This window comes from Vipera ursinii (genome assembly GCF_947247035.1).
Source record: "Vipera ursinii genome assembly, chromosome: 1".
NCBI classification, from domain to species: Eukaryota; Metazoa; Chordata; class Lepidosauria; order Squamata; family Viperidae; genus Vipera; species Vipera ursinii.
This window is the reverse complement of record NC_139512.1, coordinates 179,877,028-179,901,784: the sequence shown is the minus strand read 5'-3', so window position 1 is coordinate 179,901,784 and position 24,757 is coordinate 179,877,028. Positions and strand designations below refer to the sequence as shown.

Below are 24,757 nucleotides of genomic sequence, written 5' to 3'. Positions count from 1 at the left end.
ATGAGTAAGCTTCTGACTTCTGCACCACAAAATATCTTCCAGATCATTCCAAATTATATACCAATGTGACAGTTTGGTGAGGATGCATCATTGTTCTGTTTACTATAAACATACCTGTTTTTGAATGAGTTCTTGCCCCCTTTCTGGATGCATGTGTACCAGATTCAGTTGTGGAGATACAGATCTACGAAATGGGTAAATGTCACGGACATAGGTCTGTGGGATAATTTTAAAAAGCCTGTATTTTAAAAATGAATTGTACTTCTAGCACATTAGCAATTGCACTTTTGGAAATAGTAATACTTTTCAGTCGTAATGGTGTAGTGGAGGAGAAAAATATCTCATTTCTGGGCTTCCTTTTTATATAGGTTGATAACTGGTTAAGAAACAGGAAAGAGAATAAGAATAAATGGGCAACTTTGATACTGGTGATATATGCATAGTGTGAACTCCCAGGGATCAATATTGGGATTGATGGAACTAAGCTGGTAGGAATAAGCAATACCCCAGAATATAGGCTCAAAATCCATATGGATCTTGACCGACTTGAAAACTGGGCCTTATCTAACAAAATGAAATTCAGTGTAGAGGAAAGCAAGATTTTACATTTAGGCAAGAAAAAGAAGAGGCAGGGTCAACAAGCTGTACAAGATTAGGTGAAACCTGGCTCAATAGCAGTATTAAACTTTCATATTAGTGTATCCAAAAAGTCACTCGCTGATGAAATTTTCCATTACAGTTAATAAGTAACATTACAATATAAAACTATCTCACCTTATTATAATGAATAAGATTCCACCGCTTATCCATTAAAAAATAGTTAGAAGACTGGGATTCAGGTATATTAAAAAATTCCAGACACTCCTAGCACATAAAGACATAAGCATAAGACAATATTGGTTGATCACATGTTCTTCAATTTAGAAAGTTATTGATTTTAAAAGTATTCTCCTCAGATAATTGTGGCTATATCTCTATTCCCTTCCTATAAAGATGGAATCTTAATAAAAAAATAAGCTGTCAAGCCTTGCACTGCGACTAAAATAGCTCTTAGTTAGCGATACCACTTATGATTGTAACAGGGTTTTTAAAAGCCACTGTCATCTTGAATTAATTTCCAAAATCACAACTGAAAGTGATATTCTTACTTCATATAGTAGGCCTACAGAAATGAGCTTGTTGGGTAACTGAAAGTGCAATAACTAACTACTTGACTAACTGTTAAATGTCCAGCAAAGTCACTCATATAACTGCCTTGTTTTACTGTGTATTTGAGGTAATTTGTAAGATGACCTTTTCACATAATGAGATGTAAAGAAGCTGCTAAATCAGGCTTTCAACAGATAATTTTCTCCTTCTAAAGACCTAATTCATAAATATGTACCAGAGGTCAGTCCTGTATATTATTCCAAATCAATCTTTATCCCACAACCTAATGAGGTTAATGAAGGAGCTTTAATAGAGGAAGACTGGAAAATACAGCCAAAGCTTTTTTTCAAAATTATTTTAATAATTTGCAAACCTTTAAAAGAGCTTCAAACTGGGTGTCTTCATGGACTGGAAGCTGGGTTGGGATATCACATTCATTCTGCCCATGAACTACTAAGGTCTTGGTACCTTTAAAAGCAATAATATAATAAAATGTTTGTTTACAAAAATATACTTTTGAAATCCTAGATAAATAAAAATAAATTACTGTATGTCCTAATCTTCCTCTGAGTTGTTCAGAACATTTTAGATGATTCTTATTCTGTTATCATTTTTGCTTCTGCATAGTACAGTGCAGCTGAAAAAGAAGGAATGGCTGTTTTGTACAGGGATATTCAGAGAAGCCTCATGCCTCACTGAGAATTTCTCCCTCTCTCTTACCATGTCCAGTATTATAATATTATGCAATCCTGGCTTTCATGCATGTGCAGAGCTATTTTTTAAGCATGTGGATATAGCTAGAAAGAGAAGGTAATCCAATTCAGGCTGTAATTGCTAAATTTATAACACTATTGTTAACAATATAGAAGGGATTTTAAAAATAACCATGGGGACTTAATTCAGAATATAATTTTCAGGAACATCGGTTGTTTGTTTTGTTTGCTCCTTCAAAAGACTTTGTATCAGTTTTCTTTTGTCCACTCTATGGAACCTATGTATTGCAACTCATGGAGCTTTTTATGTGAAACCCATCCAGCACTTATAGTCTGCCTAATTACAAAATTATATCCATTAACACAAACCATTTTCCTAAACTATTGGTGTCTCATTAAGGCTAAAAGACTGTCATGTAGGATGATGAACTATAATGTCAATTCCTTATATAAGCACAGATCACAGCATATTACAGCTGATACAGTCCATTTGCCCAATAGAATTGGAGAAAGAGTAAAGGACAGCCAAAGAAGTTGACCATCACTTTCTCACCAAATATTTCCTGAATATTTTAGTTACTAGGGTGGATTTCGTAAAGGTAGTTTAAGCTATATCTAAGAGTTTACCCTGCTATGTAAAGGCAAAAAGCCAAAAATAAAACAAGATTTAAACAAAGATTTTACTCACATTTAAAAATCTCTTTCAAATTTTCCCTTTCATATGGGAATGTCAATAACAGGCAGAAATACATATACTGAGCCTAAGATTTACATCCCCTCTCCCCTTTAACTCAGGCTATGTTAATGAATTTAGAAAATGATTTGGCAGAAATATATCACTGTTATAGTTACAAAATACAGTAAAGACCAAATGCCAGCAAAAGCCCCAGGCAAATAAAAATAATGCTTTCCATACCTGGCATTGAGGCAGTAACCAGAAGCTTCACCTCACATTGTTCCTTCTTCATAGTTTGTTTGAGATCCTTGAAGAACAGTCCTTCTACATAACCCACCACTTCCCAAAGAAAGGTCAGAGTGGCTGAAATGGCATCCATGCCCCATTCACATGGTGTGCGCACAAAATACATGATCAGTCCCACCTATGAATCATAAAGTATATATATCATAAAGTATATATATCATAAAGTATATATATATAACTGATTTTTAAAATAAAAATCTTTAGTGCTTAGAAAAAAACATGTCTGAGTTGATTACATTTGAATATCCAAAACATTTTGTTCATTTAAATCATCCCATTGTTTTTACATTTCCCATATCACAAAGAAATACTATACTACTTATGAATCACATCTCTCTTACTATAGAACCCATTCATATCCAAAATTTAACTATTCTTCTAATCATATTCAAACAAATATTTAGTCATATAGTACTCCATCTGGTAGGTCAAATCATCTCTCTTGAATCTGGCTCTCGCCTTCTTCTTTTGCCTAGCAGCTTTCCAAGTCAGTGTATTTAGCTTACTATGGGATTCTTCCTGTATTTCCCATTGTTAAAAATGGGAAAGACAAATTGAGCAAGGTGCTTTTGAGGGGGAGTTTTGCCCATTTATACTGCTTCCACTTTTCTTCTCCCTTCATTTCTCTTTTTATTTTTTGTCTCCTAAACTCTGGTGATTCCACTGACAGCTCTATTGTCCATTTTTATAAAATCTTTTTTCTTATCTCCAGGTTTGCTTTGAAGTTCTGAAAGATAAAATGTCTTTTCCATTTCCAATATTATAGCAAAATCTTGCAGAATTTTCTTTCTCTGTGTTAAGCTGTATTTTTCCTCTAGTTTTTGTTCTGATTTATTTGTTCATCCTTTGTCACCATTTTCTGATCAAGGATGTGCTCATTTATATCATTAAAATTATTTTTAATCTCATTATGATTTGAAGCAATTGTTGTTTGAATTAGTTGCAACATAGCATACATTTCCTCCTGGAACATATTTGTCTTGTCTTTAAGTATTACTCCTGAAGATCTCTGATGTTCCAGACTGGGGATTTTAGAAAAAAAATATTGCATGTGGTTTCTTACCACTTTTAGTTGTATATGCAACCTCCAGTTTCATCAAACCCACCAGTCTTAAATCCCAAATGGTTTAGACTTATATGTCTGTTATCTTTGTAAACAATACAAAATGTTCAACCACTTAAAAACAATCTGGTAATTTCCCCCCTAGAAGAATAGCCAAAAAGTCAAAGTTTTTCTTTCTCTGCAGACATTTCTTAAACTTAAATATCACAGCTCAGTAAGTGTTTATAATCCAAGAAGTTCAGCAGTTTTCATAACAATTGTATTTTTCATTCTGCAGTAGATAGCCCAGTGTGTTTTCTTTCCTCTAGTCCCAGATGTTCTCTGTTTAGCTAAGAGTCACTGAGGATCAAAGGGATAAATTGTGCTCTGTTTCTGGGTGTCTTGCCAATTTCTGAGGCAGGGCAGCTGTAGTTCTGTACTCTGTTCCACCATTAGATGTCAGTAACTATGTATTTTCCAACTTTTAAAACAAAAAGATTATTTTCTTATAATTTCATCAATATTCTTTTAAATGGAAAATCTTAACAATTTCCATAGTTATCAGTTTTATCCAAATTATAGCTTTACATTAGTCTATTTCAATGTATTTCTGTCCCCTGCTTCTGTCTATGGAAGGGTGGAATTATAGTCCCCTTCCTTCTCACTAGGGTAGTATACTCTGTCCACGTAAGACAGTGACTCTTCATAGACATAATTCTTTCTTGCATATTAAGCCACGACTCCTCTTCTAAGTAGAGTTCTGATACTTTCAGGATACTAATCTGTAAATTTTATGCTTTCCCATCTTTCTCAAAATGTGTGGAATATGTTGCAATCCTTCTCTGATATATGACTCCTGTAGATAAGTCTGTTTTCTCTTCTACTGTTTTTACAGCAATAACATTTTTCTCCATGGGACTGATCTTTTCCAGGAAATCAGTTTCAAAATAGAGAAGAGAAGATCAATATTCTCACCCAGCTCCAATACGCTGTTCACAGTTGTTCTTAGTTGGTGCTTTTGGACTTTGGATGCCAGTAGCTTGGGCTACTCACTGGAATGCAGCTAGCCTTTCTCCTGCTAGATTGGATCAAATGGATCAACCGCCATCTTTCCATGATCGACGGAAGGCTCCTCCTTCTTTGTTGCCTCTCCGGGGTGACTTTAGACCCATTTAGGGTCCCCAGACAGGGAGAAACCAGCCATGGGGTATGGAGCTCCACAATCCCTTGGCCCTCTTGCTACAACACAAAACTGGAAGTCTCCATAAAGTACACAATTTTTATTCCAATTTACAGCAGAAGCTAAGTAGATGGCCAGTGATAAATATGAACATGTGAAGATTGAGCCAGTCTTTCTCTGTCGATAATTGTAGTTTTTGGATTGAAAACCTGGGTGGCTATTCCTACCAAAGGAAAATATGATTTACAAACTTACTTAAAATACGACAATGAAATAAAAAAAATAGAAGACATCTATATTATTAATCTTTTATCTTCTTCATAAAGTTAAATTGAAGAAAACCCAGTGAAGAAGGTGCTAGAAAATGTTATGGCAAGGTTAACATTAAGGCTTGTGCAAATCCTTTGCAAGATATGCTCTGCTGTACATGGGAAATGGTCTGTTCCAGCCTACGACCGGCCCTGTTTGTGTGTCAGGGACAACCCCTTCTTCCTTTAAACAATCAATAGGCTGGAAAAACCCAACCCAAATTTATTTACAGGTCAAACAAAAAGGCAACAGAATATTTCCTTCAATAAATGATTCAAAATATCAAACAAGAGTTAACAAACAAGAGTCAAACAGATTAGCAAGAACAGACCAGGATTCTCTTTGGATGTCTCCAAATGGTTGCCTCATTGATTTTCTCTGCTCTGCTCTGCTGGATTGCCTTCTGCTTCTAGTGTCTCTGAACAGATTCAGCTGTGACTCCTCTGAGTTCGACACCTCTTCCTCACACAGCTGAGTCTCATGAGGAACACGATTGGAGGGGCCAGCCTGAGAGTCCTGCAGTGCATCAGAGCCTCCCTCCGACACTCCAAACCCCTCCTCCTCCTCCTCCTCAGATTCATCAGACTCAGCTGCTGGGAGCACAGGCTGACACTGAATCACAACAGGAAAAAGCAGCTGTCTTCAAATCACTGACACAATTACATCTTTTTCTAGGTTAATGAAGCTGCTTCAATGCCTCCTCTCAGTAGTCTGCATATATGTTTGTGAAAAGCCATTTTGTTTGGCTCTCAGCAGAATGAGAAAATTAATATTTTTATCAATCAAATAGAACTCCATGATGAGTAGGAACCTTCCCCAATTCCACAGTGTCTACTGCTAATTTTTCAAACAAGAGCAAAGAAAGCAAGATAGATCATATGATGATTGTAAAACTATTGCATTATATACTGCGCCACATCAAAAATTACAGCATTTATTTATTTATTTATTTATTTATTTATTTATTTATTTATTTATTTATTTATTTATTATTAATTAAATGTATATGCTGCCCATCTCACTGTTTCAAAGGAGAGATGGGCAGATGCTGCTGAAAGATAGTTTCATTGGTTTTCCTATGCATTGCAGAGAGCTGTATCCTTATGTTACTTTCCAACTTCCCAATTCTATGATTCTATGAGACAAATAGAGGTAGTAAACCAGAAGAAGGCAGCATGCTTTATACAGATTTCAAAGTTTTCTGTACATCTAATTTGTGCCCCAAATTCTGTGAGGAAGTTAGGATAAAAATATTATTATATGCTTTTGGGCATTTCAAATTTGATCTTAACTATAAGAATGAAATTAGAGTGACAGTACACAAAAATGAAATCGTTTGGAAAGGTACATAGTGTTGTGACTCAGGGTCAGCCTGTGGGTTCGGCACCCGGCTCAGATGTATCGGATGACTCAGATGAGGGGGAGGAGGAGTGTGTGGGTGACGAACCGGCTGATGATGGCTTGGAGGCTTGGCAGAGCTCCCAGCCGGGGCCCTCTTCTCAGCTGCGTGAGCCCGATAGTGCGGAGGATGATGACCCACAGCTGGCCCTGTTCAAGGACGCCCGACGCAGGAGGCAGTCGAGCAGGACCAAGCAGAGAAAGGCTGCGGGTCTCCTCGGGAGGAGGCAGAGGGAGGCCACGCCCTGAACTCTAAATAAAATGAGTGTTTGGGGAAGGGCTGGTTGCTGAAAGCAACTCTTCCGCTTGAGGATTCAAGTTCCAGTGTTTTTGTTTCTTGTTCTGTTAATTGAGTAATAAATCTTGGCAGACGCCTTTCAGCTTTGGACGCTCTCCAGTCTCTACTGTCTGAATAGGGGTTTGCCTTATTACAAGGCCGGTAGCAGGCTGGTTCAGAACAGTTTGCTTTCAGCCTCCCACCCCTTATTACTACGATGGAGCAACTTTGTGCCGAGAATGCTCAGCTCACCCAGCAACTCACTTTGCTGGCAGCTCAAGTGGCTCAACTGCAAGCTCAGGTACAGGCTGCACCCCCACCCAGGAGGAAATGTCAGATAGCTATGCCGGATAAATTTGCTGGCAATCCAGAACTGTTTCCTGCCTTCCTGGGACAATGCCAGCTTTTTATCAGCGTGAGAGCAGCTGATTTCCCCACTGACCGGGATAAGGTGGGATTCGTGTTAAGCCTTCTGTCGGGGGATGCAGCTCGTTGGGGCACGCCTTTGCTGGCACAGCCTAGCCCTTTGTTGGATAACTTTGGGGGGTTTTGTGACCATATGCGCCTCATGTACGAGGACCCAATTAAGGCGCAGACCACCACCCGACGCCTGAAAGCTATGAGGCAGGGTCAGCGCCCCCTACAGGCCTATATCAGCAATTTCCGGCTGCTTAGCCAGGATTCCGCCTGGAATGAGGCTGCGCTCGTGGATGCCTTCCAGGATGGCTTGTCGGAGGAGATGTTGGATGAGCTGGCCCGCGTGGACATTCCCTCAGACCTGAATGGGCTGATCCATCTTTGTCTGCGGATCGATGCCCAGCTGCAGCAGCAAAAGAGTCGCCGTGCCACCCCACAGACCCCTGCCGCTCCTGTTGAGCGTGAGCCCCCAGTCCAGAGGGAGGAGCCAATGGAGCTGGGTGCCGCCAGGTCCCGTCTATCGGTGACGGAAATGGACAGACGACGATCGGGGGGGTTGTGTTTTTACTGTGGGGACCCTGGACATTTGGCTGCTTCTTGCCCGAAGAAGCGTCAGCGGGCATCAGTGACCAAGCCTGCCCCGAGAAAGTCCCCTGCTTTGCTGTCGGGAAACAGCCCGAGCCCGATCTAGACGGTGTGATAGATCGGGCGACCCACAATGACCACGCCGAGCGACGCCGTTCCGACGGTGCCTGTGAACCTCCACGGCATTTGATTTTGGAGGCACGTCTGATCCTTCCTGGCAAGCCAGAGGGGATTCCGGTCCATGCCTTAATTGACTCTGGGGCTACCACTAACTTTATGGACTCGGCCTTCGTGGCCAAATGGGCTGTTCCCCAGTGTCCGGTGGATCCGCCCATGCTAGTGGAGACCATCGATGGTCGAGTGCTCCTGTCCGGGCCTATTACGGCCGCCACGCAACCAGTCTGTATGGCCATCAGTTCCCATGTGGAGGCCATCCAGTTCTACATCACTTCGGATCTGCACTTCCCCGTGGTCTTGGGACTGGCGTGGCTCCGGGCGCATGATCCACAGATCTATTGGTCTCAGAACTTGGTTACCTTCCCAAGTTTGCAGTGCGTGGACCACACCCGCCATATCTGTGCCGGCCAGGTGGAGGGTTCCCCAGGGGTTTCCTTGCCTCCCGAACTGTCCGACTTTGCTGACGTGTTCAGTGAGTCAGAGGCGGACCAATTACCCCCGCACAGGCCCTACGACTGCTCCATTGATCTAGTCCCTGATGCGCCTCTCCCAGTGGGGCGTTTGTACTCCATGTCGGAGCCCGAGTTGGTTGCATTGCGGGACTTCCTGACAAAGAATTTGGCTCGTGGTTTCATCCGGCCCTTGTCCTCGCCAGTGTCTGCGCCTGTGCTCTTCGTCAAAAAGAAGTCGGGCGAGTTACGGCTTTGCTGTGACTACCGGAAACTCAACGCCATCACGGTGCGTAACCGCTACCCGCTGCCCCTCATCCCCGAGCTCTTGGACCGACTCCGGGAGGCTAAGATCTTCACGAAACTGGACCTGCGTGGAGCTTACAACCTCGTCAGGGTTCGGCCGGGTGATGAGTGGAAGACGGCGTTTGGTACTCGCTATGGACATTTCGAGTACACGGTGATGCCGTTTGGCCTGACCAACGCCCCCGCTGTGTTTCAGCATTTTATGAACGACATCTTTCGGGATCTGTTGGACCAGTTTGTCGTGATTTACCTGGACGACATCCTGATTTACTCCCTGTCGCGTGAAGCGCATCATCAGCATCTCCGTCAGGTCCTGCAGCGCCTCCGGAAACATCGGCTGTTTGCCAAGTTGGAGAAGTGCCAGTTCTACCAGGTGACCATCGATTTCCTGGGTCACCGCATTTCTCCTGAGGGCATCGCCATGGAGCCGAGTAAAGTTGAGTCGTTGCAGAGTTGGCAACCCCCGCGTCGCGTGAAGGACGTTCAGCGACTTCTTGGATTTGCCAACTACTATCGGACATTCATCCCTGGCTTTGCTGCCTTGATAGCCCCCCTCACCCGGCTCCTGCAGAAGAAGACTCGGTTCCAGTGGAACGCCCCCGAACAACAGGCGTTCCAAGCTTTGAAGGACGCCTTCATGAAGGAGCCCATCTTGAAGCATCCTGACCCGCAACGGCCGTTTGTCGTGGAGGCGGACGCCTCCGACATTGCCATTGGGGCCGTGTTACTCCAGGCAGCGACGCCCAGCGGTACCCTTTTCCCTTGCGTGTATCACTCTCGGAAATTGAATCCCTCGGAGCGCAACTATACCATCTGGGAGAAGGAGCTGCTGGCCATCAAGGCGGCGTTCGAGGCTTGGAGGCATCATCTGGAGGGGGCGCGGCATCAAATTGAGGTCCGGACGGACCACAAGAATCTGGAAAGCCTGCAGACCGCTCGGAATTTGAACCAACGCCAGATCCGGTGGTCCCTCTTCTTTGCGAGGTTTGACTTCCGGGTGTGGTACATACCAAGCGGGCACAACCAGAGAGCGGATGCTCTGTCCAGGAAGCCCGAGTACACCCGAGTGGAAGACAAGCTTCCGCCCAGGACAGTGATCCCCGTCGAGTCTTTTGCTGCGGTGGGGGAGCCGGTGGATATACGGGCTCGGATCCGGGAGGCGCAGCAGCAGGAGGCGTGGGTGGCTCAGCGGAAGGAAGAGGTGGGGCCAGATTCGCCTTGGTCGGTCACGGATGGACTCCTGTATTATCGTGACCGGCTCTATGTTCCGGGAGGGCCACTCAGGGGACTCGTCCTCAGCCAGTGTCATGATAACCCGGCTGCGGGGCATTTTGGCCTGTTCAAGACTCTGAACCTGGTCTCCCGTACCTTCTGGTGGCCCCGAGTCCGACACGACGTCCAGTCTTATGTCACCTCCTGCATCCCATGCAGGCAGGCCAAGTCAGCGACAGGGGCCCCGCCTGGTTTACTGCAGCCTTTGCCAACACCCAAGAGACCCTGGGGGGCTGTGTCCATGGACTTTCTGACGGATCTACCCCCATCTTCCGGCTTCACGACAGTGTTTGTGGTGGTGGACATGCTGACCAAGATGGCGCACTTCATCCCCTGTCGCGGCTTACCGTCAGCTCGCGCCACTAGTCGCATGTTCATCCAACAGGTGTTCCGGCTGCACGGCCTTCCCGATAGAGTCGTCTCCAATAGGGGGGCCCAGTTTACAGCCCGCTTCTGGCAGGAGTTGATGCGGGCATTGGACATTAAGGTTTGCCTCTCGTCCGCGCATCATCCACAAACCGACGGGGGTACCGAGAAGGTCATCGGTATCTTAGAGCAGTATCTGCGCTGCTACGTTAACCTGCAGCAGGACAATTGGGTGGACTATTTGGCCATAGCCGAGTTTGCTTTTAACAACTCGCAGCACACCTCCACGCAGATGACACCGTTCTTGGCCAACGTGGGTTATCACCCCCGGTTTTTCCCCCTTTCTCCCGTGGACTCACCGGAGCCGGCAGCGAACGAATTCATGGCGGAGTTACAGGCGATCCATCGGTTGGTGCGACGGCAGCTGGAGAAGGCCAAGGCCGACTACAAGAGGTTCGCCGATCGGTCGAGAAGGGATACGCCTCCACTATTGGTGGGGGATCGGGTCTGGCTGTCCACCAGGAACCTACCATCCACTCGGCCGGCGAGGAAGCTGGACCACCGTTACCTTGGACCGTTCCCAGTCGAGGCCGTCATCAACCCGGTTGCCTATCGTTTAACTCTGCCACGTTCCCTGCGCGTGCACCCCGTCTTCCATCGGTCCTTGTTGGTCCCCGAACAACCGGCTTGTCCACTTCGCCAAGCGGAACCTCCCCCATCAGGACCTCGCGATGGAGGCAGCACCCCCGAGTACGAGGTCGCCAGCATCCGGGATTCCCGCTGGCTGAAAGGTCGCTTCCAGTACCTGATCGAGTGGAAAGGGTACGGGCCGGAGGACTTCACATGGGGAGACGCGACCGCCGTTCATGCCCCTGCATTGGTGACTGCTTTTCACGAACAGTTCCCATCCCGACCGCATCCGGATCGGCAGCCCCGGGGAAAGGGCCCTGCGGTGCGGGATAGTGTTGTGACTCAGGGTCAGCCTGTGGGTTCGGCACCCGGCTCAGATGTATCGGATGACTCAGATGAGGGGGAGGAGGAGTGTGTGGGTGATGAACCGGCTGATGATGGCTTGGAGGCTTGGCAGAGCTCCCAGCCGGGGCCCTCTTCTCAGCTGCGTGAGCCCGATAGTGCGGAGGATGATGACCCACAGCTGGCCCTGTTCAAGGACGCCCGACGCAGGAGGCAGTCGAGCAGGACCAAGCAGAGAAAGGCTGCGGGTCTCCTTGGGAGGAGGCAGAGGGAGGCCACGCCCTGAACTCTAAATAAAAGGAGTGTTTGGGGAAGGGCTGGTTGCTGAAAGCAACTCTTCCGCTTGAGGATTCAAGTTCCAGTGTTTTTGTTTCTTGTTCTGTTAATTGAGTAATAAATCTTGGCAGACGCCTTTCAGCTTTGGACGCTCTCCAGTCTCTACTGTCTGAATAGGGGTTTGCCTTATTACAAGGCCGGTAGCAGGCTGGTTCAGAACACATAGATGGTTTTACTAAGTCTGATTGCCACAAGGAGTAACTTCTTCAGCAAAAAGAAATGGCTGAATTTTTTTTAAAAACCTTCCTTTTTACAGCCCTATAATCCCTATTTGGGGTAGAGTCTGGGTGACTGGATGGAGCTAAGTATTAATGGTTCAAAATATAGCTGCCTGAAGTTCAACGTATACACTAGAGAAATTCAGCTATGTGTTTGATCGTCAGAAAATCAAAGCCAAATACCTAGAAAACATATTGACTATAAGAAAAACTGTACAGGAGGTGTACTTCTTTCTTGAATGTGACATTAATTATGATTAATTCAAAATTCACAATTGTCTGTACTTTGGATGGGGCATCATTAATGCTTACAGTCTGGGTTCTGCCCAGGACTCAGAAGAACCTACCAAGTAATTGAAGAGGATATGGGATGTCTGAGCAGGAAAGTCTCCGATGTTCAACAAAAGTTTCCTCAGCATATACATCAATTCATCCTGCAGTTAGAGCAGAAATTTTCAATCTTGTTATAGCATAGCAGTCAATTTCACTACTTGCACAGGGATCAATTATTATACTCTTAGGTAACATACAGTTAAAATCCTTACAAATTGCAGTATTATGAATGCTTTCCCATAAATAACACGGGAGAGTTTTTTCTTACAGGAGAGCTGTAAAACTTAATCTGAACAGCTGAACAAAACCCTAGTCTGATAAAAGTCTAGTCTTATCTTCAAATACTTGAACTCCTTATGTTCTTTGATTGTATTAGATGCTAACTAGTTTATCTCTAACTTGAATGAAACTTGAGTACCTTTCTCTAGCATTGGCAGGAGAGTGGAGATTGTTGCCTTCATTTTAAATTGAATGCACTGAATTCTGATACCAGTCTCTCAGTTGTATCTAGTTAGCCTTAAACATGATTTATTAAAATAAGTCATAAATTTTAAACTGGATTATTTCAATAAAACATAGTAAAGATTCACTGCTATTTATTTGGATTCAGTCAAGTTAATCTAAAGTGAATTTCAGACAGATATTTTCCTCAACTTTTCCTTGCAACTATGCTGAGGAAGCAGAAGGAAAGGAGAGAGTACACATCTGACACCTATTTATGCCTTAATAAATTACACTTTATCATTCGTTCCAACTAGGACAGTTGGGGTTTTTTTCCAGTCAAGGGCCAGATTCATTTTTGCTGTTAGAAGCCATGCTTCAATATGGACAGGGCCAGGATAAAATTTGATTTGAATGCAATTTATTTAGTATAGGATTACTTTTCACCTTTTTAATTTTCCCCATTTGTTATATTAAACATTACAACTGAGTAACAACTTCTGAGAGGTCTCTAGGACTTTGTAAAGATACACACACACAAACCCCGGTGTGTGTGTGTGTTTGCACTGTGGGTGTCACATAGTTCCATCCTCTCCCAACTACCACTTTAACAACTATAATATCCAACTTTATATTGCCACTGTGTTGCGAGAGAGGTATTGTCAATGTCCTGTCTTGGTGTTCAGGAATTGGGTATGACCAGTCTAGAGAAAAGAAGGACTAGGGTGACATGATAGCAGTATTCCTGTATTCGAAGTGCTGCCACAAAGAAGGGGGTCAACTTATTTTCCAAAGCACCAGAAGGCAAGACAAGAAACAATGGATGGAAAATAATCAAGGAGAGAAGCAACCTGGAGTTAAGGAGAAACTTCCTAACAGTGAAGACAATTAACCAGTGGAACAGCTTGCCTTCAGACGTTGTGGGTGCTTCATCACTGGGGGTTTTAAAGAAAAAACTGGACAGCCATCTATCTGAAATGGTATAGGGTCTCCTGCTTGAGCAGGAGGTTGGACTAGAAGACCTCCAAGGTCCCTTCCAGCTCTCCTCTGATTTATCATCTAGAAGCTGTGAGGATCTGGATGAAAAAGAACAGACTGAGAATGTTTTCTTCCATCCAAATAAGATGAAGTTGCTGTATGTACATCAGGGTTTTCTGCCAATACCAGCATTATCTCTGTATGGGCATTCACTAAGAAGCAGGTGAAGAAGCTGATTAATAATTCAGGAATCCTTCTGGACTCCTGCTTAAACAAAAGGTGGAAGTTTTGCTCAGCTTTGGCTGGTGCACCAATTGCAATCCTATGTGGTTTAGAAGGACCCATCTTCATTACTACCCAGATGAACTACTGCAGTATGCAGTACTTCGAATGAACTACTCAGAAATTGCCAATTAAGTAAAACACAGTGGCAAATGTACTCACTGGCTCTTGGTACTGCAAGCATACAATATAATACTGATTCTGCAAACTCTGCATTGGTTACCATTTGATTTCTGGGTGCAATTTAAAATTCTTGTGTGGACTATTTATGGCCTAGCACCTTGGTATCTTCAAGAGTGCCTGCTCCTGCTATAATAAATCTAACCTATTAGTTCCATTAGGAAGAAACTATTTTGGTCCCACACTTCTGAGAGGTGAGGGAGGGCAAAGTAGAAGAAATTGTTTTGAAATAGCCTCCCTGTGGATATTAGGCTGAGCCATTCTTGTTGACCTATAGGGGGTTGTTGGGAAAAAAAGAAACTGTTTTTTCTAATGTAAAAAGTATGCCATCTTTTACTTATTTTCATTTTTTCATTTGTTGCTGATGCTTTTATTTTTTGTTTTATGTTACCTTTGAGATATATCATGGATGTTTTTATTGTTATATTACATACTATAGAAACAACTGATAGTCATTAGATTGTGACTGGGGTATATGTCAAACAAACAAACAAACAATCCTGGGACCACAAGCTACTCTTCCCTGGAAGAGAGTTTTGACTGAGTTCTTATACATATGTTTATTTTTTCTATCTGCTATTCCTTTGTGAGTCAAAATTCAGTATTATCTTCATTTTGGGTAAATACACTACCTGCAACACTTCCCTTAGATTTCTTCAGTGAAAAACAACTATAACAATTAGGCATTGTCTGTATTCTGGCTGGCTGCCATTCAGAACTTGCTAGGCTTGCTAGCACTAAGTGTCCTGCTGCTTCTCTTAGAGCAGAAAAGATTCTTTTACTAGGATGAGGAAAGCCAAATTATACATATTCATTTACAAAAGGCCGCTTTGGTTAAACTTCTATGTAACACTGCACTCTTTATTTTGTTGTTTGACAAAGTGAGCGCAAATCCTGTTGTAAAAACATGCCAGATTTAATATTTCATGTAATGTTTTATTACTTAAAATAACCCTAACCCTAACTCAAAGCTACTAAAGTGAAGAATAATGTATTTGAGTTATATTCTAGGGCACACCTTATTAACAGCAACATACAGAGACAAAGTAAACCCTGCAGTTGGATTATTTACATAAATACAGTCACATCCTTGCCTTTTCTCCTAAAATGATGAAGTATTTGGGGAGGAATATAAATGCAGGGAAATGGAGAGATGAACTGAAATTCTAACAAATGAAATATATTCCTGCAATCCTAAAAAATGCAGGCAGTTAATAAAGTATTTGCTCTAAGATGTGTATTGACAAAATTAGAGACACTACTACACAATAACCTAAAAATAATTGACTTGCTATACAGAAATTCATGTTTTGTATCTTTGTAGGAAGTGTGAGATACCAAAAATAAATATGTGCATTAGCATAAGGACAAGCTTATTTATCATACTGACATAGGCAAAGCCACCATTGAAGTATCATTGCACCAATATGCTCTATGTTAATTCCCTTAACCTGGTGGCCACCAAAGCTGTGCAACAATCTATCCCATAATTACATATGTTTATAGAAAGTAGAACTGTACCTGCCGGTTACTGATAGTGAGTTTCTCCAGGAAATGTCGAAGAACAGTGGATGGATCTTCAATGAGACAGTTCCACAAGACTTGTTGAGCCACTGCGCTCACTATATGAGACAAAAGGATTGAAAAGACGTTCATCTGTTCTTGCCAAATCCTATACCATATATACTGTTGGCCTGAATTTTGACACAACATCATTTGGTAATGTCAGCTGTATCCAATTTGGTCCTAAACTTCTATTAAAGTTAGTAGTAGTATTTGATATAGAAATAAACTGTTTACAGTGGACACTTAATCAAATACAAACATGCCATTTTATGGCTTAGAAAAGTGTATGATCTTAGTGTTTTTCTCAATAGAAATGGGAAGAGATTGGCTTATTGTAGGGGATATTTTTGTCTGCCCTTGTCTAAAAGAGGGAAAGGCCACAAATATCTTCAAGGAATACAGTACATCACTGGAACACAGAGCAAGACAGCACAGCCCTTCTGTCCTTTAAGATAAAATATCTATGAATTCCCCTTCACCAAATGATGCTAATGAGATACTGAATTCAGATCTTTTGCTTCTGCCAGCTCTTCCATTGCAGCCACCTTTTGATCCTGAATTTTATTCAAGTGACAGTAAAGATTCAGCTGGAATCTCTGATCAAAAACCAATGTGAAATTCCACATTCATGGAAAAACTGCTTCAGAAGAAAAAAAGTGATTACCCTGAATAAACCAGTATCTGCAATTTTTGATAGAATTCAATACTTTCCACTATCACCTCCAACACTTACTCCAATCAAGCCATTTCATACTTCAGTGTCAAATTTATCAGAATCCATATCTGGAAAAGGGGTAAACTATGTAGAGTTTTACGCTTAAACGTAAAGCTTATGTAGAATATTGAAGTAGATCAAAAACCACACTAAAGATTGTTGGAGAATATTACATTATTTCAGTTTTTACTAGACTATCAGGCAATGTAAATACAAATAAAAATTTGAATAGAACTTTAGACTGAAGAGAGACAATGATAAAAAAAATCCACATCAAATTTTTGTTAACAATTTTATCAGTCATATGTATTCTCTCACATACACTACATTATACTGTCTGTGTATGCTTCTATGCATACACATTGTCTTAGTACACAAGGACTGTGCAGCATGTGGAGAATAATTTGGGAAAGATATTTCATTCTGCGCAGTCATGTGAATGTTGCATCTCCCCTGCTATGTGATCCCAAGAAAAGACACAGTTGCTTCAAAGAATTGCTGAAAAATGCTCTGAAGCACCATTTTCGAATGGAATCTGAAATCTAAGTAGGGTATGTGTTTATGTGTATAACACAAAGATTTATTTATTAGCTGACACTGCTTGCTGTTTAAAGAAGTACAGATAGAGCCTTGGTGGAGCAGTGGGCTAATGCCTCCTTAAGTAACACCAGCTGCCTGCAATTAGTGCAGGTTCGCATCCCACCAGGCTCAAGGTTGACTCAGCCTTCCATCCTTCCGAGGTAGGTAAAATGAGGACCCAGATTGTTGGGGGCAATTAAGCTGACTTTGTAATAATGCCGCTTGGGGTGTGTGTGAAAGCCCTAATAAGCAGGCATATACATAGAATGAAGGCTACTGCTAAGCTTGTAAGCTGCCCTGAGTCTTCGGAGAAGGGCGGGATATAAATGGAATTAAAATAAAAATAAATAAATAAATAAATATTTTCAGTTGCTTTTCAAAACTTTAAACTAAAAGAGTACCTGCTACTCCATCTTCCCGTACTTCTCCATCTTCCATCAAGTGAACAATTGGAAGTACAGCTGCACAAATGCATGCAGGAAACACTGCCTGTGGGGGCTGTGGCACATGATGACTTGGTGTGTGCTCTGCTGTATGCTCTTCATCTAAAAAAGATGTGGAAGTAAAGTCCAAAATAATTGTGACATTTCATCTATAGCTATTCCTATTTATCTATATAACTACTATCTGGTTGTAAGAAACCCCATCCTGAATAAGAGATAGATTACCTCAAGTCCACCCATCAAATGAATACCACTTTTGTGTCTACTGACAAAACAATGTAAACACTCATAAAGGGGTAGATGTTTTCAAAGCATAAGTCACTTTTTGTAATGTTTGATTCACTGGAACCAGAGACTCCTCTATGTGATTAGCTGCCTATATAAGATGCATATATGGACTTTATCAAGTTTATCTGTGTGAAAGAAGCCAGTTGAAAATGAACAACATTAATCATGTGAGCAGATTTGGCACAAGCGACCTAGACATTGTTTTAATGTAAAGATCATCTGCCACATTAAATAGCACACAAAATAATAGGGTCTAAAATAATATCATGAATGAAGGCAAACATACTGTCCAGTGGTGGGATTCAGCCAGTTCACACCACTTCAGCAGAACCGGTAGCTAATTTTTTGTTGCCCAGGCCCAGAGTGGACTTCCGGAAGAGGCATCCACACAGAGATTCGGTTGTTCACATATTTGAATCTCACCACTGTACATGTCCAGGATAATGATGCAAGATCCAATCTGTGTCAGTAATTTTTAATGTGGATACTATTTTAAGATCCAGTCTGGACCAGAGGTTCTGAGCTTTCAGATTTGCATTGGAGCCCATCCTCAGGAATTTCTCTCTAACAGAATGCTAGAGAGAGAGAATGGAATGTCTAACACATTCTGTTAGAGAGAAGTTCCCTGAAGATGGGCCCCACTGTGAGCCCAAAAGGTTAGAAGAGTAAACCTCTGGTCCCCGTGACCAACCCAGACTGGATCTTAAATAATATCCACATTAAAATTGTTGATTTAACTTGAGATTATTCCCTGGATAATAAAGTTGTCATCATGATGGGAATTAGGACACCTCGCATCGGAGATTACATAAACATATTTTAAATACTGTAAGAAGATAGCTGTGTCAGTCTATAATGGCAAAAACAAAACAAAACAGGAGTCTGGTAGCAGCTTTTCCAAGACATTTTAACACAGAAATAAAATTAAGAGTCAATAAGTCATTCATAAGACAACCCCCAATCTAATGTTCCCTTACCTTCAGCACTGACTGCTGAACGCATTGACCAGACTGACCCACGTCGAAAAGAATAGTTTCTATGTGATGTACTGGAAGTGCACGATGGACTCACAGACAGACGGCGTGATGCCAGGTTGGTGACTTCTTCTACTGATAAAATCAACAGAAGATGTTTAAATTTTTATTTATGTAGTCTGCTGATTAATTGCAACAATGAAATCCATTTTATTATATAATAATGAATAATACACTTAATTGTATTGTATTGTATCTATATAGGGATATGAAAAGATTTTGTATCAGTTCTTCCAAGATCCATTTTTGAGAAATCTGCCAACAGCAGAATCGTTTGTATAACAAATTTGCAGAGGCCCTTGAAGCTCTTCCTGGACTTACCAGTAACGAAACAATTTCATATGTCCTATGGCATTTCAGTAGCAGAAACCAATTAAGGAAGTCTGAAGCATTCATTACCATCAATGATTTAAGATAGGGATAGGCGTTTCCTGTAGTCTGCAGGTGCCTTATTTTTGCTGCCTTAACCTCACTGCCTCCAAATCACACTGTTAAATTTCAGTGGCATAATTTATTCTTTTTTCAAGATAGAAAATAGGTATATTAAGCTGCTTCCTCAAAAGAAATAAAAAGAAAGAAAGAAAGGAAGGAAGGAAGGAAGGAAGGAAGGAAGGAAGGAAGGAAGGAAGAAAGAAAGAAAGAAAGAAAGAAAGAAAGAAAGAAAGAAAGAAAGAAAGAAAGAAAGAAAGGAGGAAGGGAGGAAGGGAGAAAAGAAAACTAGGAACAAAGATTGCACTCTGCATCTTCTCGTGATGTTAACCAGTAATGGCCCTTTGCAGCTCTTGGAAGTAGAAATAACTGATAATATAAATATAGAAAAAAAATCTGCCTTTCTTATGTGGTGTATGTCTTCATGTGATGACTTTATCCCTTGCTATCCCAAAAAATACATTCCAGAGTACAAAGTGGGTGCACCTTCTTCCTCCTGTTCTGAGCTTGGGGAACAGCTGGGTTCATAGCACGCTTCCTGGGTGATAGGTATGGCAGTGATGAGACTAGCTTCTCGGCCCAGACGTTTCTTCTCCTCTTCCTGTTGCAGGTTCTTCAGAATGTGTTCTGCTCGTTGATGAGAACGTGATACTGCCCTGGCTGAAAATGACTTCTGCAATTAAACCAGTAAAAAAGCAATTGGAAAAAAGTTGCCCTGTTTTTTATAAAGACACTTGCATACTTGAATACTACTTCACCAAACTTAACTCGGGATTATTTTTGTGAATAATTTATCAACTATCAGAATTTATCACCCATCGCACCAAAGGAAAGAATGAAAACATATAAGGTGTGTGTTTGTGTGTGTGTGTGTGTGTGTGATATATATTGGATAATCTTGAAATTTGCAGGTTATCTGATCTCATTTTGGGAAAAAATAAATGAAGAGCTGCAAAAATTCATGAAAACTGAGTATTACCAAATGTTGCATATGTAACAGAGGAAGAAATATTGACAACTATTTGGAAATTAAATGGAATATGTGCTATGAAGCTGGGACAAAGCTAGAAAATTTAGCTAGACCCCTTATATTATTAAGATAAACTTATTCCTGGTTCACATTGACAAGATATTTTCAAATGTCTGAAGAATGGGACACAGCATTCTCTGTATGAGGAAAAGAATTAATTCTTGTAATAATGTTCTAGGTTGTTACGCCTAGACTCAATTAGACAAATGATCTGTGTAATCAAGAATAGCTGTAGAAGATTTTAGGTATGATGGACAAGCCAATTGAAAAACAATTTGGGGTGCTATTTCTTCACCTGGTGACTGCTGCGAGGACTGTACTTGCCAAACACTGGAAAGAAAAGATATGCCAACTATTGAAGAATGGATTTTGAAATTGACTGAACCAGCAGAGATGGTGAAATTAATTGCTTTGATTAGAGATAATGGGCTAGACAGCTTTATAAGAGACTGGAAACCGTTTGTAGACTTTTTACTTACTAAATATAATAACAGATGGTTAACAGAGGGATTTGAAGATTAGTATAATCTTTAGATGAACCTAAACATACACACACACACACACACAAACACATATATATATATATACTGTGTGTGTGTGTGTATATCTATATATACTGTATATATATATATACTGTATATATATATATACATACTGTATATATATACATACTGTATATATACATATATATACTGTATATATATATATTTTGTTGTTGTTAGCTGCGAAGTCGTGTCCGACCCATCGCGACCCTATGGACAACATTCCTCCAGGCCTTCCTGTCCTCTACCATCTTCTGGACTCCATTTAAGCTCACGCCTACTGCTTCAGTGACTCCATCCAGCCACCTCATTCTCTGTCGTCCCCTTCTTCTATTGCCCTCGATATTTCCCAGCATTAGGCTCTTCTCCAGTGAGTCCTTCCTTCTCATTAGGTGGCCAAAGTATTTGAGTTTTAGCTTCAGGATCTGGCCTTCTAAAGAGCAGTCAGGATTGATCTCCTCTAGGACTGACCGGTTTGATCGCCTTGCAGTCCAAGGGACTCGCAGGAGTCTTCTCCAGCACCATAGTTCAAAGGCCTCAATTCTTTGGCGCTCAGCCTTTCTTATGGTCCAACTTTCACTGCCATACATTGCAACTGGGAAGACCATAGCCTTGACTATACGCACTTTTGTTGACAGGGTGATGTCTCTGCTTTTTAGTGTGCTGTCTAGATTTGCCATGGCTTTCCTCCCCAGGAGCAAGCGTCTTTTAATTTCTTGGCTACAGTCCCCATCTGCAGTGATCTTGGAGCCCAGGAAAATAAAATCTGTCACTACTTCCATTTCTTCCCCATCTATTTGCCAGGAATTGAGAGGGCCAGATGCCATGATCTTGGTTTTCTTAATGTTAAGTTTCAACCCAACTTTTGCACTCTCCTTCTTCACCTGCAACAAGAGGCTCTTTAGTTCTTCTTCACTTTCTGCCATTAGAGTGGTATCATCTGCGTATCTTAGGTTGTTGATATTTCTTCCGGCAATCTTAATTCCATCTTTTGATTCATCTAGCCCTGCCTTTCTCATGATGTGCTCTGCATATAAGTTAAATAGGCAGGGTGACAGTATACAGCCTTGCCGGACTCCTTTCCCAATTTTGAACCAATCAGTGGTTCCGTGTCCAGTTCTCACTGTTGCTTCTTGACCCGCATATAGGTTTCTCAAGAGACAAATAAGATGGTCTGGTACTCCCATCTCTTTAAGAACTTGCCACAGTTTGTTATGATCCACACAATCAAAGGCTTTAGCATAGTCAATGAAGCAAAAGTAGATGTTTTTATGGAACTCTCTAGCTTTCTCCATGATCCAGCGTATGTTAGCAATTTGATCTCTAGTTCCTCTGCCTCTTCGAAATCCTGCCTGTACTTCTGGTAGTTCTCGATCCACATACTGCTGGAGTCTAGCTTGTAGAATTTTAAGCATAACTTTACTAGCATGAGAAATGAGTGCAATGGTGCGATAGTTTGAACATTCTTTGGCACTGCCTTTCTTTGGAATTGGAATGTAAACTGATCTTTTCCAATCCTGTGGCCACTGTTGAGTTTTCCAAATTTGCTGGCAAATTGAGTGTAGCACTTTTACTGCATCGTCTTTTAAGATTTTGAATAGCTCAGCTGGAATACTGTCACCTCAACTAGCTTTGTTGTTGCTCAGCTTTTCTAAGGCCCACTTCACTTCACATTCTAGGATGTCTGGCTCGAGGTCAGTGACCACCTCACTGTGATTATCAGGGACGTTAAGCTCATTCTTGTATAGTTTTTCTGTGTAATTTTGCCACCTCTTCTTAATCTCTTCTGCCTCTGTTAGGTCCTTGCCATTTTGGTCCTTTATCATGCCCATTTTTGCATTAAACGTTCCCTTCATCTCTCCAATTTTCTTGAAAAGATCTCTGGTCTTCCCTATTCTATTGTTTTCTTCTATTTCTTTGCACTGTTCATTTAAGAAGGCATTCTTATCTCTTCTAGCTATTCTCTGGAATTCTGCATTCAATTGGGCATATCTTTCTTTTTTTCCCTTGCCTTTCGCTTCCCTCCTTTCCTCAGCTATTTGCAAAGCTTCCTCAGACAGCCATTTTGCTTTCTTGCATTTCTTTTTCTTTGGGATGGTTTTAGTTGCTACCTCTTGTACAATGTTGCGAACCTCTGTCCATAGTTCTTCAGGCACTCTGTCTATCAGATCTAATTCCTTAAATTTATTTGTCACCTCTACTGTATATTCAACAGGGATATGATTTAATTCATACCTGACTGGCCTAGCGCTTTCCCCTACTTTCTTCAGTTTAAGCCTAAACTTTGCAACGAGAAGCTCATGGTCTGAGCCACAGTCAGCTCCTGGTCTTGTTTTTACTGACTGTATAGAGCTTCTCCATCTTTGGCTGCAGAGCATATAGTCAATCTGATTTCTGTGTTGACCGTCTGGTGATGTCCATGTGTAAAGCCGTCTCTTGGGTTGTTGGAAAAGAGTGTTTGCTACGACCATCATATTCTCTTGACAAAATTCCATCAGCCTGTGCCCTGCTTCATTTTGTACTCCAAGGCCAAACTTGCCTGTTATTCCAGTTATCTTTTGGCTTCCTACTTTAGCATTCCAATCCCACATGATGATAAGGACATCATTTTTGGGTGTTAGTTCTATAAGGTGCTGTAGGGCTTCATAGAACCGGTCAATTTCATCCTCTTCAGCACCAGTGGTTGGGGCATAGACTTGGACTAATGTGATATTGAATGGTTTGCCTTGGATTCGAACTGTCATTTTGAGGATTGTATCCCAATATTGCTTTTCCTACTCTTTTATTGACTATGAAGGCTTCTCCATTTCTCCATTTCTTCTGAGGGATTCTTGCCTGCAGTAGTATACCTGATGGTCATCTGAATTAAATTCACCCATTCCTGTCCATTTTAGTTTGCTGATACCTAAGATGTTGATGTTTAGTCTTGTCATCTCTTGTTTGACCACGTCCAGCTTTCCTTGATTTATGGATCTTACATTCCAGGTTCCTATGGAGAAAAAATCTTTACAGCATCGGACTTTCCTTTCACCACCAGACATATCCACAGCTGAGCATCCTTTCAGCTTTGGCCCAGTCGCTTCATTCTTTCTGGCGCTACTAGTGCTAGCCCTCTGCTCTTCCCCAGTAGCATATTGGACGCCTTCCGACCTGAGGGGCTCATCTTCCAGTGTCATATCGTTTTGCCTTTTGGTACTGTCCATAGGGTTTTCATGGCAAAGATACTGGAGTGGGTTGACATTTCCTTCTCCAGTGGATCACGTTTTGTCAGAACTCTCTGCTATGACCATTCCGTCTTGGGTGGCCCTGCACGGCATAGCTCATAGCTTCATTGAATTACGCAAGCCCCTTCGCCAAAACAAGGCAGTAATCCATGAAGCAGATGCCTTTATTAAGCTGCCTTATATATTTTTTCTGCCTGGCTTCACCCTCTACCACAGTTAGCTTTTCCTGTCTAAAATACAGATGCCCATTCCAAAGAAAGTCCTACTTACAGACTGATCTTCATTGATGGGGTCCTGCACACTCCCACTGCACTGGGGAACCCATGGAGGGTCAAACATGGGGACAGATGGCATTCCAAGCACTGGAGAGGGCAGGGTGAAGTTAATACTTGGTGGAGGAATCTGTAAAAATAAGTCCAGAAGATTCAATATAATAATAATCTTGTATATCTCTCCTGAAAATGCATTTTTCCAGGAACAAGGAAATGCCAAAATATGTCAATTTATTTAATTCTATCCTAAAATAAAGAAGAATTAGAAAATGC

At 41.7% G+C, this 24,757-nt stretch overlaps 1 protein-coding gene across 1 annotated transcript in view; it reads right to left on the bottom strand.

Annotated features, from left to right (window-relative positions):
* UNC80 (unc-80 homolog, NALCN channel complex subunit) overlaps nucleotides 1-24,757 on the bottom strand; it is a gene marked incomplete at its 5' end in the record, with an annotated part of 192,180 nt that overhangs the window by 55,581 nt on the left and 111,842 nt on the right. Inside the window, 10 exons of the mRNA XM_083369438.1 lie at nucleotides 115-216; nucleotides 775-864; nucleotides 1,523-1,617; nucleotides 2,779-2,962; nucleotides 12,496-12,582; nucleotides 15,884-15,984; nucleotides 17,624-17,767; nucleotides 18,931-19,062; nucleotides 19,903-20,089; nucleotides 24,483-24,614. Of these exons, the coding sequence (XP_083225564.1) occupies nucleotides 115-216; nucleotides 775-864; nucleotides 1,523-1,617; nucleotides 2,779-2,962; nucleotides 12,496-12,582; nucleotides 15,884-15,984; nucleotides 17,624-17,767; nucleotides 18,931-19,062; nucleotides 19,903-20,089; nucleotides 24,483-24,614 (1,254 nt within the window). The remainder of the gene's footprint in view (nucleotides 1-114; nucleotides 217-774; nucleotides 865-1,522; nucleotides 1,618-2,778; nucleotides 2,963-12,495; nucleotides 12,583-15,883; nucleotides 15,985-17,623; nucleotides 17,768-18,930; nucleotides 19,063-19,902; nucleotides 20,090-24,482; nucleotides 24,615-24,757) is intronic.